General features: G+C 39.2%; 1 protein-coding gene across 1 annotated transcript; it reads right to left on the bottom strand.

Moving 5' to 3' along the window:
• Positions 1-305: 305 nt before the first annotated feature.
• Positions 306-12085, bottom strand: LOC127149039 (uncharacterized). The gene is made up of 3 exons (XM_051083747.1): positions 11859-12085; positions 11736-11785; positions 306-498 (listed from the first exon to the last, which is right to left on the bottom strand). The coding sequence occupies exons 1-3, from the start codon at positions 11953-11955 to the stop codon at positions 337-339; spliced, it is 309 nt and encodes a 102-aa protein (XP_050939704.1). The 5' UTR covers positions 11956-12085; the 3' UTR covers positions 306-336.
• Positions 12086-16501: the final 4416 nt, after the last annotated feature.

Raw genomic sequence — 16501 nt, 5'->3', positions numbered from 1 at the left:
GATATATTTACTATGCAATTTGCTAGTTCTCATTAATGAGACATTTTTTCCAACATTAGGGGAGAAATTAAGAAAATGTTGAAAAAAAAATAAATTGAATGAAATGCATAAATATTGTCTCATTTTGAACATCGTACAAATTATTTTGAACTAGAAGTTCAAAAGATGTCTCATTTGGAATAAAATGTAACGACCCAACTTTTCCGGACTAAGCTGAGGTCACTACCAAATACCAACACTCGACCATTCAAAATAAAATTTAAAACGGACCAGATACGATTCATTAAAACATTATAAACCTTACAAAAGACAGTTTCGGGCCCTATTTTAAATAATTCAAAAAGTCACAAAATAAAATGTCAAGTCACCAGTCCAAAAATCACAATCAAAATATTCTGACAAAATACATAGCGGAAGCGAAAGAAAATCAGACGCGTCCATATGGCCTTCACGCATCCTTCCTGCCTCTCGTCGGTCTGCCCCTCGCTGTACCCCTACCTGAAAAGTTAAAGAAAGGAAAGGGTGAGTATAAACATACCCAGTAAGGGACCCACTACTGGGCCCGTTAGGGAGCAACAGTTAACTTCCTATTCGGGGGTACCCTACATAACAGTCTAGTGGTTCCGTAGAACGCACATATCAGTCTAGTGCTCCCGAAGGATGCACATATCAGTCTAGTGCTCCCGAAGGATGCACATATCAGTCTAGTGCTCCCGAAGGATGCACATATCAGTCTAGTGCCCCCGAAGGATGCACATATCAGTCTAGTGCTCCCGAAGGATGCACATATCAGTCTAGTGCTCCCGAAGGATGCACATATCAGTCTAGTGCTCCCGAAGGATGCACATATCAGTCTAGTGCTCCCGAAGGATGCACATATCAGTCTAGTGCTCCCGAAGGATGCACATATCCGTAAGGTACACTACCCCATAGATGAAGCTAACCGTTACCCCTCAGCCCTTACCAAACTGTCTACATCAGTCACATCTCAACGGCATTCATATTACAGTCCCGCCATAGGCTTTGTCAGTCAGATAGTATAGGTTTAAACTGAAGGGATGAAAACCCTTTACAGCGGAAAATATACAGAAACTCAATTTTAATTAGAACCTTAAAAATACCAATACATTGGCATAAAATATTGATTAAACATGCTTTAAAAAATTACAGAGAATAAAACTTACGCTCGTTGACGACTCTGAATCTGCCAATCACCAAATTTTTGGGGCACCACCACTTGAAAACCTTCCTATTCTCTGATTGAGATGGTTTGTGGGAACCAAAATTGGAATAAGGGAATGGAGAGATTTTTTTTTTTAGAATGGATAGACTTCTTCGCAGAACTCTCTCCCGTTTAAGAGAAAAAAAATTTGTTACGCAAAAAATTCCCTCTTCTTCAGTCGGAAGAAGAGGGAAGTTAGAGAGAATAATTGGGAACGTGGGAAAACCACCCACGTTCCTTATTAATTTAATAAATTAATATTAAATTAATATTAATTAATTAATTAATTATATTAATTAAATAAATAATTAAATAATTAATATTTCATTTAAATCTTATTTAAATGAATATCTCTCACATAACCTATAGTTTTAATTTAATTAATTTAATTAAATCAAATTTAATTAAATCAAATTAAACAAAACTATTAATTAATTCTCCAATTAATTAATTTCTAAATTAAATATCTTATATTTAATTTAATCCATAATTTGAATCATATTCAAATATAAATTTCTCTCATAACTTATAGTTTTAATATGTATCATATACACATTAAATTTTAACTTATAGTTTTAATATGAATCTAATTCACATTAAACTGATATTTGAACTTATTCAAATATTTTATTCTCTCATAATTTAATTTTGAATCATATCCAAAATTAAATTTATATAATAAAGTCTAATTAAAATATAAACTTTATATTATAATGTATCAATATACATTATATTAATTCCCAAAGTAAATTTGAACATTTCAAATTACAACCAATATAAATAAATCTCATTACTCTTTATGAGCTAGGAAGGGGACCTAATGGACCTACAGATCAGAAGCTACAACGATATGAGATTAATTGGCTAAACTCATTAACCACATTAATCAATATTCGTTAACTGTGTGTACACTCCACTAAAGACTCACAGCTGAACTCTTCTCACTGTAGATATATTTCTGTGTCCACGGATATAGACCAATACCAGTAAGTTAGTCCTTCACAAGTGTTCGTAACTCCAGCTGGGTCAAATTACCGTTTTACCCCTGGGTTACCTCTAGTCCTTAAATACCAGTGCTCCTCTAATGAACAACCTGTTTATGGTCCAACCACTAAACAGAAACCCCTCTCGTGCCATTGAGAGGGTAGGGCCCTTTGTTCAAGTCTCGGAGACACCATTTAAGGGAACACTTATCTACTTACCCTAAAGGTGGGAAGGAGTGAATTCCATCTTGTGTGATTATGTTCCCAGCTCTCCACTCGGTATTGTCCCCAAAATGATAAGAATATTGAGTCGGCAATCTGGCCACTCTCACTCGTATAAATCAAAGGACAATCCCTCGCAAACAGGAGTTCATAATACACTCAGGATTAAGACTAAGTTACCTAGGTCATCCTAATGAAATAGCAATCCAACTAGTTAACGGAGTTACATCTAGTGATTACTATTTCGTGGTCCAGTCTTATGCAAACTCATTGCATAGGATACCCTCACTCGCATGTCACATACATGAACGCATTTGATCAATGTGTCTGTATCAAATACAAAGTGAGCCGTATCCATAGTGTTAACAGGATAAGGTACCCAACCTTAACCCTATACTATAGACTCTTTAAGCTGATCTTGAACATTAATCCCTGTATGTCTCTACATACTGTTCAAGACTCATCAAACAGCTTAGGATGTTAGTTTATTGGATTTGGGTTATTAAGACAAAACTAATAAAATAATCAATAACACTTATTGAAATTAAATAATAAAATACTTTATTAATGACGGTCAATTGATTATATTTACTATCTACGAGTTTTAGGACATAAAACCCAACAAACTCCCACTTGGACTAAAACTCTAGTCCTTATGGGATGTACATAGTAGAGTAATCCTCAAACATTGGAAATGGTAAAATGTACAAGTATATTACATAAAACGTATATATACAAATACAATAAACTAGGGCATCATCATACCCATTACACATCTCCCACTTGCCCTAGGTTACCTAATGTACATATCTCGTAGACCTAGACTTTCTAGATGACCCTCGAACACTTTAGCCGTGAGAGTCTTCGTAAATGGATCAGCAATGTTGTGCTCCGAAGCGATCTTGGTGACGATCACATCCCCTCGTTGCACAATCTCCCGTATCAGATGATACTTCCTCTCTATGTGTTTCCCTCGTTTATGGCTGCGAGGTTCTTTAGAATTGGCTACTGCCCCACTGTTATCACAATATAGAGTGATGGGCAAGTTCATATTTGGAACAACTTCCAAATCATGTAGGAACTTCCTAAGCCAAACTGCTTCTTTTGCTGCTTCACAAGCAGCGACGTATTCAGCCTCCATTGTAGAGTCTGCAATGCATCCTTGTTTGATGCTACGCCATACTACAGCTCCCCCATTTAGGGTGAACACTGATCCCGATGTGGATTTCCTAGAATCCTTATCGGTTTGGAAATCAGAATCAGTGTATCCTGTAAGGATCAAATCCTTAGCTCCATACACAAGCATGTAGTCTCTCGTTCTCCTAAGATACTTGAGAACAATTTTAACCGCCGTCCAATGGTCTAACCCTGGGTTGGACTGATACCTACTGACTATTCCCACTGCATAACAAATGTCTGGCCTAGTGCAGAGCATAGCATACATTAAGCTGCCCACAACTGAGGCATAGGGAATACGTCTCATATCCTCAACTTCTTGAGGTGTCTTAGGACTCTGTTCCTTAGACAAGTGAACTCCATGCCTGAAAGGTAATAAACCCTTCTTAGAGTTCTGCATCGAATATCGAACCAACAATTTGTCGATATAGGTTGCTTGAGACAGTGCTAGCGTTTTGTTCTTACGATCCCTTATGATTTGGATCCCAAGAACATATTGTGCCTCTCCTAAATCTTTCATTTGGAATTGGGCTGCTAGCCAAGCTTTAACGTCAGTAAGGTAACCCACATCATTCCCAATGAGGAGGATATCGTCCACATAAAGTACTAAGAAAGCTACTTTTCCTTTGTTGATTTTCTTATATACACAAGGTTCATCAACATTCTGGTCAAAACCATAGGATTTGATTGCAGTATCAAACCTAATGTTCCAAGATCTTGATGCTTGTTTCAACCCATAAATGGATCGATTCAGCTTGCAAACTTTTTGCTCTTGACCTTGGGTTATGAACCCTTCGGGCTGAGACATAAAGATACTCTCTTCAAGAGAGCCATTCAGAAAAGCAGTCTTGACATCCATTTGCCATATTTCATAATCATAAAATGTGGCGATGGACAAGAGAATCCTTATAGACTTTAACATAGCAACAGGAGAGAAAGTTTCCTCATAGTCAACCCCTTCCCTTTGGGTATACCCTTTTGCCACAAGTCTAGCTTTAAAGGTCTGTACCTTCCCAGCTGAATCTCTCTTTCTCTTATAGATCCATTTGCACCCTATAGGTTTTACCCCTTCAGGTAGATCTACAAGCTCCCACACTGAATTGAAGTACATAGACTCCATTTCAAGGTCCATGGCTTTGACCCATTGGTCCTTATCTACATCATTCATTGCCTGTTTATAGGACAATGGATCCTCAACACCATCATCTGGTATGACAACTTGAGTTTCAGTTAAACCCAAATAGCGGTTAGGTTGTGATACAACCCTCCCACTGCGTCGAGGCATTCTCAACGATTGAGAAGGATGAGATTGACCTGATGTGGTGGTTTCATCAACCCTTGATGAGGGACCAACTTCATCAACAACCCTTGTTGATTCATCAGTAGCTTCACTTAATACTAATTTGCTTCGTGGTTTATGATTTCTCATGTGGTATTCTTCCAAGAAAGTAGCATTTGTCGATACAAACACTCTATTTTCTTGTGGATCAAAGAATAGACCACCTCTCGTCTCTTTAGGGTAACCAACAAATTGGCATAACCTTGAACGAGGTTCCAACTTCTTGGGATTTGTCACTAATACGTGTGCTGGACAACCCCAAATTCTGAAATGACTTAAACTAGGTTTACGTCCTCTCCATAGCTCGAAAGGTGTTTCAGAAACACTCTTCGAGGGAACATTGTTCAAGATATGAACTGCAGTCTCTACTGCATACCCCCAAAACGAGCTAGGCAATTGAGCGTAACTCATCATTGAACGAACCATGTCTAACAAGGTTCTATTTCTCCTCTCTGATACACCATTTTGTTGAGGTGTACCAGGTGCTGAGAGTTGGGATTGGATTCCATGTTCTATCATATAGTCCTGAAATCTCAAATCCATGTACTCTCCACCTCGATCAGATCGAAGTATTTTAATCTTTTTACTTAATAGATTTTCAACTTCAGTCTTATACTCCTTGAACTTTTCAAGAGCTTCAGACTTATGCTCCATTAAGTATAAATAACCATACCTAGAATAATCATCTATAAAAGAGATGAAGTATTCAAAACCCCCTCTAGCTTTTACATTCATCGGACCACAGAGGTCTGAATGTATAAGTTCTAAAGGCTCTTTGGCTCTATAACCTTTTCCAGTAAAAGGTCTCTTTGTCATTTTACCTTCAAGACAAGATTCACATGGAGGTAATGAAACATCTTTTAACTTGTTTAGAAGTCCATTCTTTACCAATCTCCCGATCCGATCGAGATTTATGTGACCTAATCTTAAATGCCAAAGATAGGTATTGTTATTTGGAGAAATTCTTTGCCTTTTATTTTGAGTATTAGCAGTTCTAAACATCTCATGATTTAAAACTGCTTTTGCTTCATTAGGTCTTAATACATACAAGTTGTTTTCAAGCTTAGCTGAACAAATATGTACACCATTCTTATAAATGAACGCTTCATTCATAGAAAAATTAATTGAGTACATATGTTCAATAAGACAAGAAACAGAAACTAAGTTCCTTTTAATTTTAGGAACTATGTACAAGTTTTCCAAAAACATGAATTTATTTCCGAAAAACAACTTAGCATCTCCCACTGCACGAGCTGAAATAACATCTCCCGTTCCAACCTTGAGTGTCATCTCACTGTCCTCAAGCTGCTTGAAGGAACTAGTTTCTTGTAAAGAAGAACAAACATGGTTAGTGGCCCCTGAATCAAGTATCCAGGCATTTTGGTCATTTTCCACTAAACATGTTTCCAAGACAAGTAAATCATATTTACCTTCCTTTTCTTTCTTCTTAACAAGGTACTTAGGGCAATTTGTTTTCCAATGCTCATCAACATTGCAGTGAAAACATTTCCTCTTGATGGCTACCTTAGCCTTCCCTTTGTCCTCAACAGCAATAGTAGGACCTTTCCCTTTCCCTTCTTTCCTCTTTTGAATTTTCTCAGATCCAGAAGGTGAAGGTACAAACCTCCTCTTAGAATGGGCAACATTTGCCTCTTGTTTGATCTGAATGGACGGTTGTCCAAACATCTCTCTAAGAGAGTCCATGATCTGACGTGCAGTGACCATGATCTCATGTTTCTTGCTTAGTATGTCAGACATACTAGCCAAGATGTGGAGGCGAGCCTTGTCATTGGCCTTTGTCCAACGGTCATATGCATCCCTAACACTTTGGGATGCATGTTTAGTGGGGAAAGGAGGACATTCCTCCATTAAGACGAAGCTTAGATCAACGATAACTAAAATCATATTCAGTTTCGATTTCCACGTCGCATAATTTTCACCGGTTAATTGATCTTTTTTAAGCAATGCAATAATTGAGGAAGACATGCTGAAATAGCAAACAATTGACCATATTAGTTATCTTTGTCTTAACCCATTACATAAAACAATCCAATCAATTCAGCAAAAACAAACAATCAAAGAACCCTAATAAAACTAATGATTTAGTTTTTGCAACGATACTTCAGAAGTTTAGAACAAAAATCACCGAAGGGTGATCAATTACTCTTCTTCTGAATTGAGACAATCTCAACTAATTACTAATACCAGAATAACTCTTATTCCTATAGTTCTTAGCTATCGTTGTTCGGTCAAGGATTCATTAACTAACTTAATTCATCCCGTAAGTGTGACCCTACCATTTTCAGATCCCAGAGGTACGCTTCAACAGGCTACTGTTTAGGAAAGACAACTGTTGAAGATTAACCTAAGAAATCCTATCCATTTCTGGAGTTTGCGATGTTCCGACTTATATGATCAAGCCCTCCGAAGGGATGGTCGCTCCAGGACGACACGCAGGCGGATCATAGAAATCTCACGGTGCAACCTAATGGAGGAGACCGTAGGATACGTTGACACGCGTCCTTCTCCCACTTACTATGAACATTTCCCCTATTCACCTTGTTATTGACCCATACAAACACTTTCCGAAAGGAGGCCGCGCCCAGGGCGACACGAAGCCGAGTATGGATCTCACGTGTGAACTCTTAGGGACGTGAAAGCAAAAATAAAAATTGATATATCATATATACCATTTTTCTCCCACTAAAATGTTCTATTAATTTAGGTTTAGTTGCACTTAGCTAAATTCCGGCTAAATGAATCTAACTAAGTCTATTCTTATTATAACACTTATAATAAAACTTTACACTAAAGTTTCTAGGTGTATTAAACCATTTAATTTACCTAGTGACATCTTATGCTAATAGGAATAAGGTTAATTCAACGCCGGTTCCGGGTCAGTTCCCAGGTAGGAGGTGTTCCGTAAACCGTCAACTTAAGTACCCCCAGCCTTAGACAGAACTTTACCGGTGGAGTTCCCTTATAACCTTAAATCCTATTTGTCCTATTTAGTTTCATTAAACTAAAAATAAGACTTAATTCTAATCCTATTAGAATTAATGTGATCTTAGGTCTATTTAATTTTAAACATGTTAAAATTAAACCAAATTAATCCTAAGATCCTACGTTTGCATGCAACTCTTTATTATAGGTTGACGGTTTCTAATAATCAAATTTTATAACAATTATAAAATTAGTTAATTAGCCCTATAATCATACATACTATGGTTTAAATAATTAAAAACAAATTATAATTAAATAAAACCATATTACATGCATACATTATATTAATATAACAATTATATTAAACTATGGATGTAATATGCACAATGCAAATTAATTTTCATCTTTTATTAATATAACAATTATATTAAAAAAAATATGAAAAACAATCAAGCATACACAATACATTAATTTAAATATAACAAATTATATTTAACTAAGTAATGTCATGCATCATGCTTATTCAATTTCATATATTTAAAATATCAACATATTTTAAATTACTCATGAAATTCATAATCATGCATTAAAACCATACATTATAACATTTATAATATATAAAAATGCATGAACATGCTTAACCTAAGGTGGGATTCATCTAAATGACATCCATAAAGCATTAAATAACAATTGAACCTGTAAAATTGGCCTCTAGGATAAAATAAAGCAATAATTACAATAATAAAGCCTTAAAAAATCCTAAAAGTGCTTTCAAAGCTCCAAAACCGGCCTCAAAACCTTCAAAAAACTTCAAACCGGCTAAAAAATGCTTGAACCGGCCTAAAATAGGAAGAACCGGCCCAAAACCCCTTGAACCGGCACCATATGAAAAAATCGGAGCCGAACCGAGCCGACCGCGCCGAGCCGTCCGTACAGCCGAGTGAACCGAGCCGTCCGTACATCCGAGCCGAGCCGTCCGTACACCACGAGCCGAGCCGTCCGTACACCCGAAGCCGAGTCGTCCGTACACCCCGCCGAGCCGTCCGTACACCCGAGCCGTCCGTACAAGTGCCGCCGAGCCGAGCCGCGGGCTCCGTCCGTACATCCAGTGACGTCACGATGACGTCATCCCTTCTTCAACCTCCAGCCGCGGATTTTTTTTTTTTTTTTTTTTTTTTTCTCGGTTTCCGTACAGAATCGAAAAACTCTCGTTGATGGCCTTCCGGGTGTCCGTTTTGGGCAAATTTGGTGTCAAAAAACTCAGAAAAACACCCCGAATCCAAAAATTGGACTCTAAATTACAGATTTACAAATTAAAATGCCCAAAAACGCAGGGGCCTTTACATTTTGATCTTATCAAAACAGTAAATCTATGGCCAAAATTACAGAAACATTCAATTGCAAAAACCACATTCATAATGCAGAGATCCCACCTAACCAATGCAAATTTTTAAAATTCTCAATTAAAACTGAGATGGCTCTGATACCAATTGAAGGGATGAAAACCCTTTACAGCGGAAAATATACAGAAACTCAATTTTAATTAGAACCTTAAAAATACCAATACATTGGCATAAAATATTGATTAAACATGCTTTAGAAAATTACAGAGAATAAAACTTACGCTCGTTGACGACTCTGAATCTGCCAATCACCAAATTTTTGGGGCACCACCACTTGAAAACCTTCCTATTCTCTGATTGAGATGGTTTGTGGGAACCAAAATTGGAATAAGGGAATGGAGAGATTTTTTTTTTTAGAATGGATAGACTTCTTCGCAGAACTCTCTCCCGTTTAAGAGAAAAAAAATTTGTTACGCAAAAAATTCCCTCTTCTTCAGTCGGAAGAAGAGGGAAGTTAGAGAGAATAATTGGGAACGTGGGAAAACCACCCACGTTCCTTATTAATTTAATAAATTAATATTAAATTAATATTAATTAATTAATTAATTATATTAATTAAATAAATAATTAAATAATTAATATTTCATTTAAATCTTATTTAAATGAATATCTCTCACATAACCTATAGTTTTAATTTAATTAATTTAATTAAATCAAATTTAATTAAATCAAATTAAACAAAACTATTAATTAATTCTCCAATTAATTAATTTCTAAATTAAATATCTTATATTTAATTTAATCCATAATTTGAATCATATTCAAATATAAATTTCTCTCATAACTTATAGTTTTAATATGTATCATATACACATTAAATTTTAACTTATAGTTTTAATATGAATCTAATTCACATTAAACTGATATTTGAACTTATTCAAATATTTTATTCTCTCATAATTTAATTTTGAATCATATCCAAAATTAAATTTATATAATAAAGTCTAATTAAAATATAAACTTTATATTATAATGTATCAATATACATTATATTAATTCCCAAAGTAAATTTGAACATTTCAAATTACAACCAATATAAATAAATCTCATTACTCTTTATGAGTTAGGAAGGGGACCTAATGGACCTACAGATCAGAAGCTACAACGATATGAGATTAATTGGCTAAACTCATTAACCACATTAATCAATATTCGTTAACTGTGTGTACACTCCACTAAAGACTCACAGCTGAACTCTTCTCACTGTAGATATATTTCTGTGTCCACGGATATAGACCAATACCAGTAAGTTAGTCCTTCACAAGTGTTCGTAACTCCAGCTGGGTCAAATTACCGTTTTACCCCTGGGTTACCTCTAGTCCTTAAATACCAGTGCTCCTCTAATGAACAACCTGTTTATGGTCCAACCACTAAACAGAAACCCCTCTCGTGCCATTGAGAGGGTAGGGCCCTTTGTTCAAGTCTCGGAGACACCATTTAAGGGAACACTTATCTACTTACCCTAAAGGTGGGAAGGAGTGAATTCCATCTTGTGTGATTATGTTCCCAGCTCTCCACTCGGTATTGTCCCCAAAATGATAAGAATATTGAGTCGGCAATCTGGCCACTCTCACTCGTATAAATCAAAGGACAATCCCTCGCAAACAGGAGTTCATAATACACTCAGGATTAAGACTAAGTTACCTAGGTCATCCTAATGAAATAGCAATCCAACTAGTTAACGGAGTTACATCTAGTGATTACTATTTCGTGGTCCAGTCTTATGCAAACTCATTGCATAGGATACCCTCACTCGCATGTCACATACATGAACGCATTTGATCAATGTGTCTGTATCAAATACAAAGTGAGCCGTATCCATAGTGTTAACAGGATAAGGTACCCAACCTTAACCCTATACTATAGACTCTTTAAGCTGATCTTGAACATTAATCCCTGTATGTCTCTACATACTGTTCAAGACTCATCAAACAGCTTAGGATGTTAGTTTATTGGATTTGGGTTATTAAGACAAAACTAATAAAATAATCAATAACACTTATTGAAATTAAATAATAAAATACTTTATTAATGACGGTCAATTGATTATATTTACTATCTACGAGTTTTAGGACATAAAACCCAACATAAACATCTACAACCCTCAGTTGCTATATGTATTACCGATTCGTACACCAATAGGGAAACCCTAGGTCCCATCGACTAACCAACCAAAACCGGACTCACTGTCCTTTCCCGTCCAAACTCCATGAACCACATCCAGCCTAGTGTTTAATACATACTAAACCGTAACTTTAAGGTCCATCAACATATAATTTCAATCCACAAACAGCAGTCACAGAATATTTTCATCAGACACAATATAATATCAGTACTTAACAGTCAACACGCATACAGATATTCAGTACAGTCACTAACGTGTAATCCCCTGTGGATTACTACGGTTTTAGCCTGGACTCGGGGTCCAGTAGTAGGAAAACCCTTACCTGAAACTCGGTGATGCCCCTCGATTGAAAACTACGCTCAACAGATCCACCTAAACGAAACACGAAGGTTTTAGTGGGTGGCCCTAGTAGCAGTTGATTTAAAAAGGTCATCCGTTGACTTACCCAAGGAAAGGAAGCTATCTCCAACCAGGTCTGTCGCGGAACCCGAGAACTTAAGCGTCAACTCTGTACTACCTTCAAGGGAGAAAAGTAGGGCCATATCTTAATCCAACATTCAAACTCGAATCGGACGAGGTAACATTAGGGAATTCATCAAAACAATCCTTACCGAAGACTCACCGTGAACCGAAGTGGAGGAAAGAAGGCTTAGGTGGCTCGGCTCGGCTCGGCTCGGCTCGGCTCGGTTCGGCTCGCGGCTCGGCTCACTCGGCTCGCGGCTCGGCTCACTCGGCTCGCGGCTCGGCTCACTCGGCTCACGGCTCGGCTTGAAGCGGCTGGCGGCTCGGCTTGAAGCGGCTGGCGGCTCGGCTTGAAGCGGCTGGCGGCTCGGCTTGAAGCGGCTGGCGGCTCGGCTTGAAGCGGCTGGCGGCTCGGCTTGAAGCGGCTGGCGGCTCGGGCAAGGATGGCGGCTTGGCAGCGATTGCGGCTTGGCTTGGACAGCCGACTTGGAGCCGGGTCGGGTTGGACGAAGAAAATGGTAGCCGCGGTTTCGGTGATCCTTTCCTCCGGCGAACAACGGCGGCGGCGCTTCGCGGACGAAGCACGAGGAACGGAGCTGGCTGTTTCGTGGAGCGGCGATGAGCGGCGGCAGATCTGCCGTTGTGTGAGGCCGAGAAGGAAGTCGGAAATGGATGGGGAGCCGCGGCGGACGACGACCGGTGAACCTACACACGCCGACGGAGATGGAGACGATGGGTGATGGTGGCTGAGATGGAGAAGAACTCGAAGGAGAAGGAGAAAACGAAGGGAGAGATGGCTGGCGGTGACGGGCGAGGAAGGGAGAAGAAGAAGAAGGAAATGGATGGGCGGCGGCGGGAGAGAAAAGAAATTTCGAGGGGGGGGGGGGTTAGGCGGCGCGCGAGGTAGGGTTTTTAAAAAAAAAATTTGTTATATATATATATATATAAATATAATTCTTAATAATTTATAATATTAATAATTTAAAACTTAAATAATGATATGTATTAAATATAAATAATAATGATATTAATAAAGTAATAATAATGATATATTAATAATATTAATATTAAATAATAAATAATTTATTTTATTATTTTATAAATAAAAAAATATTTCTGTAATATTAATTTATAATAATAATATATAATATTAATATTATAACAATTAAAATAAATATTAATAATAATAATATTTATAATATTAATATTATAACCAATAAAATAAACATTAATAATAATAATAAAATTAATATTATATTATTATTATATCGACTTGCATTTTACGTAAAACGAGAAAAATTTTACCTTAAATTTTCGGGGCGTTACATTCTTCCCTCCTTAGGGAACTTTCGTCCTCGAAAGTTTTATTCCTCGAACAGTTCGGGATAACGGGATCTCATGTCGTCTTCACGCTCCCATGTAGCCTCTTCTACCCGGTGATTCCGCCATAAGACTTTAACTAGGGGAATTTGTTTATTCCTCAACGTCTTCACCTCTCTAGCAAGCACCTCAACAGGTTGTTCAACATAACTCAAGTTTTCATCAATCTCTAATGGCTCGTAATCCACTACATGGGATGGATCTGGCACGTACTTCCTCAACATAGAAACGTGAAACACATCATGAACTGTCGAGAGTGATGGAGGCAACGCCAAGCGGTAAGCTACAGGGCCAATCCGCTCCAGGATCTCAAATGGCCCAACAAAACGGGGACTCAACTTTCCCCTCCTTTCAAAACGCAAGACACCTTTCATAGGTGCGACCTTTAAGAACACCTTATCCCCCATTTCAAACTCAAGGTCCTTCCGCCTCACATCTGCATAACTCTTCTGTCTACTCTGAGCGGTATGCATGCGTGATCTAATCTTCTGAATTGCTTCGTTAGTAGACTGAACTAACTCAGGACCCATCAATCTCTGCTCACCCACCTCACCCCAGCAAACCGGGGATCTACAACATCTGCCGTACAGGGCCTCAAACGGTGCCATGCCAATAGTAGCCTGATAACTGTTATTATAAGCAAATTCCATCAAATGTAAGTGGGAGTCCCAGCTACCTGGAAATTCCAATGCACACGCCCGCAACATATCCTCTAAAACCTGGTTCAGACGCTCAGTCTGACCGTCAGTCTGTGGATGGAAAGCCGTACTAAAGTCCAACCTCGTGCCCATAGCAGTCTGCAAACCCTTCCAAAATTTGGAAGTGAAACGGGCATCTCTATCGGAAACAATCGACACTGGCACTCCATGTAATCTCACTATCTCAGACATGTACAACTGCGCCCACTTACTAGCAGTATAGGTGGATTTACCCGGAACAAAGTGCGCTGACTTAGTAAGTCTGTCCACCACAACCCAAATCACTGTAAAACCCCTCAGAGTTCTCGGTAGCCCTGTAATGAAATCCATGGACACGCTCTCCCACTTCCATTCCGGTATGCTCAAAGGCTGTAATAAACCCGCTGGTTTCTGTCTTGGTGCCTTAACCTGCTGACATACCAGGCATTTACTAACAAATTCTGCTACTTCTCTCTTCATGTTACGCCACCAATAAACTCGCTTCAGGTCCTGATACATCTTCGTACTACCTGGGTGCATGGAAAATGGGGAGCTGTGCGCCTCAGATAATAATTCTGTCTTAATCACACCATCCGACGGAACACAGAGGCGTCCCTCAAATAACAGTCCACCATCAGAGGATAACGAGAACTCAGCCGTTTGCCCTGCCTCTGCTAGGCCACGTTTCTCAACCAGATAAGGATCGTTACTCTGAGCATCAATGATCCTCTGCCTCAAAGTCGGCTGTACCGTCAACTGGGCTAACTGCATAGTAACTGCCCCCACTGACACTGCAATCTCAGCCCGCTCAAGATCCCGATGCAATGGGGCCTGCCGGGTAATAAGTGCTGCCGAATGTGACACTTTCCTACTAAGAGCATCAGCTACCACATTTGCCTTGCCTGGATGATACAGTATCTCACAATCGTAGTCCTTCACTAACTCAAGCCACCTTCGCTGTCTCATATTCAATTCTTTCTGAGTAAAGAAGTATTTCAAGCTCTTATGATCTGTGAATATCTGTATCTTTTCACCATATAAATAATGCCTCCATATTTTCAAAGCAAAAACCACTGCTGCCAACTCTAGATCATGTGTAGGGTAGTTCTGCTCATGACTCTTCAACTGACGAGACGCATAAGCGACCACCTTACCCTGCTGCATCAAAACACAACCCAAACCTTTCTTGGAAGCATCACTATAAATCACGAAACTGCCAGAACCATCGGGTACCGTGAGGACTGGTGCGGTAACTAGCTTCTGTTTAAGGGTCTGGAAACTGTCCTCACATGCCTTGCTCCAAACAAAAGGAGCTCCCTTTCTTGTCAACTGAGTAAGAGGAGTAGCTATACGAGAAAAGTTCTCCACAAACCGTCGATAATAGCCTGCTAAACCCAGAAAGCTACGAACCTCACTGACTGTGGAAGGTCGGGTCCAACCAGTGACTGCCTCTATCTTAGCTGGATCCACAGAGACTCCAGCCTTAGAAACCACGTGGCCCAGAAAGGACACCTGTTTCAGCCAAAACTCGCACTTCGAGAACTTTGCGTACAACTTATTATCCCGAAGTGTTTGCAAAACCATACGTAAATGCCCCTCGTGTTCGGCCTCCGTCTTAGAGTATATCAAGATATCGTCGATAAACACAATCACGAAAGTGTCTAGGAACTCCCTAAACACTCTGTTCATCAAGTCCATAAACACTGCCGGAGCATTCGTCAAACCAAAAGACATCACAATAAACTCGTAGTGTCCATATCTGGATCGAAATGCTGTCTTCGGTATATCCTCATCCTTAATCCTCAACTGATGGTATCCCGACCGAAGATCAATCTTAGAGAACACGGTGGCTCCCTGTAACTGGTCAAATAGATCGTCTATCCTGGGTAAGGGATATCTGTTCTTTACTGTTACTTTGTTCAACTCCCTATAGTCAATGCACAGACGCATCGATCCGTCCTTCTTTTTAACGAATAAGACTGGCGCACCCCAAGGTGACACGCTCGGTCGAATGAATCCCTTATCAAGCAATTCCTGTAACTGTACCTTCAGTTCTTTCAATTCTGCGGGGGCCATTCTGTAAGGGGCTCTGGATATAGGAACCGTGCCTGGCTCCAACTCTATGGCAAACTCAACCTCCCTGTGCGGAGGTAATCCTGGAAGTTCCTCAGGAAAAACGTCCGGATAGTCCCTCACTACTGGTTCTGACGACAGGGATACATCCGCCTCTCTAATATCCACCACACACGCTAAGATACCCCAAGTACCCTGACTGAGCAGTTTACTGGCCCTGATGGCTGAGATTACCTGAGGCAACGACTTTAACCCTCCTCCCTTAAATTTAAAACTGGCCATCGAGGGAGGGTTAAACGTTACCTCCTTACGTGAACAATCTATGCTGGCGTGGTTGGCGGCCAACCAATCCATACCCAGGATTACATCAAAGTCCAGCATATCCAGAACTATCAGCGTTACCTCAATCGCATGGCCTGCTAACTCAATCTGACATGCCTTCACCTTTTCCTTCGACAACATACATTCCCCGGAAGGAGTAGATACTGACAGAACA

This window comes from Cucumis melo, chromosome 4, assembly GCF_025177605.1.
Source record: "Cucumis melo cultivar AY chromosome 4, USDA_Cmelo_AY_1.0, whole genome shotgun sequence".
Classification (NCBI taxonomy): domain Eukaryota; kingdom Viridiplantae; phylum Streptophyta; class Magnoliopsida; order Cucurbitales; family Cucurbitaceae; genus Cucumis; species Cucumis melo.
This window is presented reverse-complemented; position numbering and strand designations above follow the sequence as displayed.

Excerpts from the sequence above, each read along its gene's own strand:
- LOC127149039 (XM_051083747.1), bottom strand. The coding sequence starts at position 11,955 with ATGGCCCTACTTTTCTCCCTTGAAGGTAGTACAGAGTTGACGCTTAAG. Across the intron at positions 11,786-11,858 it reads AGATAGCTTCCTTTCCTTGG|GTGGATCTGTTGAGCGTAGT; the intron begins GTAAGTCAACGG and ends TGTTTCGTTTAG. Across the intron at positions 499-11,735 it reads GGGGCATCACCGAGTTTCAG|GTAGGGGTACAGCGAGGGGC; the intron begins GTAAGGGTTTTC and ends TTAACTTTTCAG.